This window comes from Nicotiana attenuata, chromosome 3 (genome assembly GCF_001879085.1).
Source record: "Nicotiana attenuata strain UT chromosome 3, NIATTr2, whole genome shotgun sequence".
NCBI classification, from domain to species: domain Eukaryota; kingdom Viridiplantae; phylum Streptophyta; class Magnoliopsida; order Solanales; family Solanaceae; genus Nicotiana; species Nicotiana attenuata.
Genome location: NC_031991.1, coordinates 28,456,278 through 28,457,990, shown reverse-complemented (window position 1 = coordinate 28,457,990; position 1,713 = coordinate 28,456,278). Strand labels below are relative to the sequence as shown.

The 1,713-nt window shown below is 36.2% G+C and overlaps 1 protein-coding gene across 1 annotated transcript; it reads left to right on the top strand.

Annotated features, from left to right (window-relative positions):
• On the top strand, nt 884–1,449 carry LOC109224570 (ethylene-responsive transcription factor ERF021). The gene has a single exon (XM_019389128.1). The coding sequence runs from the start codon at nt 884–886 to the stop codon at nt 1,424–1,426; it is 543 nt and encodes a 180-aa protein (XP_019244673.1). The 3' UTR covers nt 1,427–1,449.

Here is a 1,713-nt window from a genome sequence, read left to right as displayed (position 1 = left end):
ATTAAATTTATTGTGCTGTTAAAATTTAATATTTGTCAAGATTTTAATAGTTTTCTTTTACGTATAAATCCATACTCTATGTCAAAAATTATAGGTTCAGCTCGTAGCTGAAAGCAGGGGCGGAGCTAGCATAGGACTTGCAGATTCGGCCGAACACAGTAACTTTGGTCTAAACCCTATATTTGTCTTAAAAAATTTCATTGAATATGTATAAATTCTTAATTTAGAGCGCACTAATATAAATGAACTAGAATCTCGAACACAAAAACTTCAAATCCTGGTCCCGCCTCTGTCTGAAAGGCTATATCTGCCCCTGGTTTTCAAATCTGTTGTTTAAGGGGGATGTGCCTTATAATTTTAATTAACATTTCTTAAACTTTAGACTGAAAACTTGGCACCTCAGTACGTACAAACCGCGTGGTACAACAGGAAATATCACCTAACAACAACATCATCCACTGTCCTCTTCTGTTACTAAGTTTGCGACAATATCTCTTAGACCTACGACTCAAAAAATTTCACACTTTACAAACCGACAGTTGAATACATTAATTTATACCACATGAACGTCCAAACGTGCTGAATCCCCAGTGGTTGCTGCTAGCTTGATGCATTACACTTGATGATAAAAATATAAAATAACAAAATAAACTTTTATCCGAACACTAATTTTTATCTACTTTGTCCTACACCCAAATATTTCATTTCAAACCCTCTGAAACAGCATGGAAGCTCCCTCCAACTTATAGTTCTATAACACATTAGAAATGATGCTTGTTCTGACTTTTAATTACTCCAATACATGTCTATATATACACTTAACTTGATCACACTTAAGACAAGCTAAATCTATTAGCATTATTAACACATTTAATTTAGCTGTATGGAAGAGAACAATAATACTAGCAAGCCTAGTAGAAGGGCTGGTGTTACATCACCTTATAGAGGTGTTAGAAAAAGGAAATGGGGAAAATGGGTGTCCGAAATTCGTGAGCCAGGGAAGAAAACAAGAATATGGCTAGGGAGTTTTGACACACCAGAGATGGCGGCCGCTGCCTATGATTCAGCTGCATTGCACCTCAAAGGGCATGCAGCAAAGCTAAATTTTCCAGAGTTGGTCGAGTTTCTCCCTAAACCAACAAGTTGTAGCCCTGACGATATACGTTTTGCAGCTCAAGAAGCTGCATTAAAAGTCAAGAGAAATTCTCAGGAGATGGCAAGTTCTAGTGCAACTAATAATTTAGCACCAGTAACCATAGGACTATCTCCAAGTCAAATTCAAGCTATTAATGACTTCCCTATGGATTCACCAAAAATGTGGAGTGATGTCACTAGAGAATATGTTGGAGAAGAGACAATGTTTACTTGCAACGATTATGAAATGAGTGATTATGAAGAAATGGATGATTGCCTATGGGATTCCTGAACAAACTGATTATAGATTCTGAATTCGCCAATGAGGATTACGTTTTATCTTAATATAACGTGTGCTATTTTATTTAACAAACATTGAGAGTGTGATGTTTGTACTAATTAATTTCCATGGTGTGCCACTTAATTAACTTTCTTATTGACTGGTGTCAATAGAGATGAACAAATGCTTAATTGGCTTTGTTCTTTAAGGTCGTCGCGGAGCATCAAAATGGGTTGGTTTTTTGACATCTCTTTTTGTGTTGCTTCACAAATATTGTAGTGAGTGAAGGAAGCTTCTTC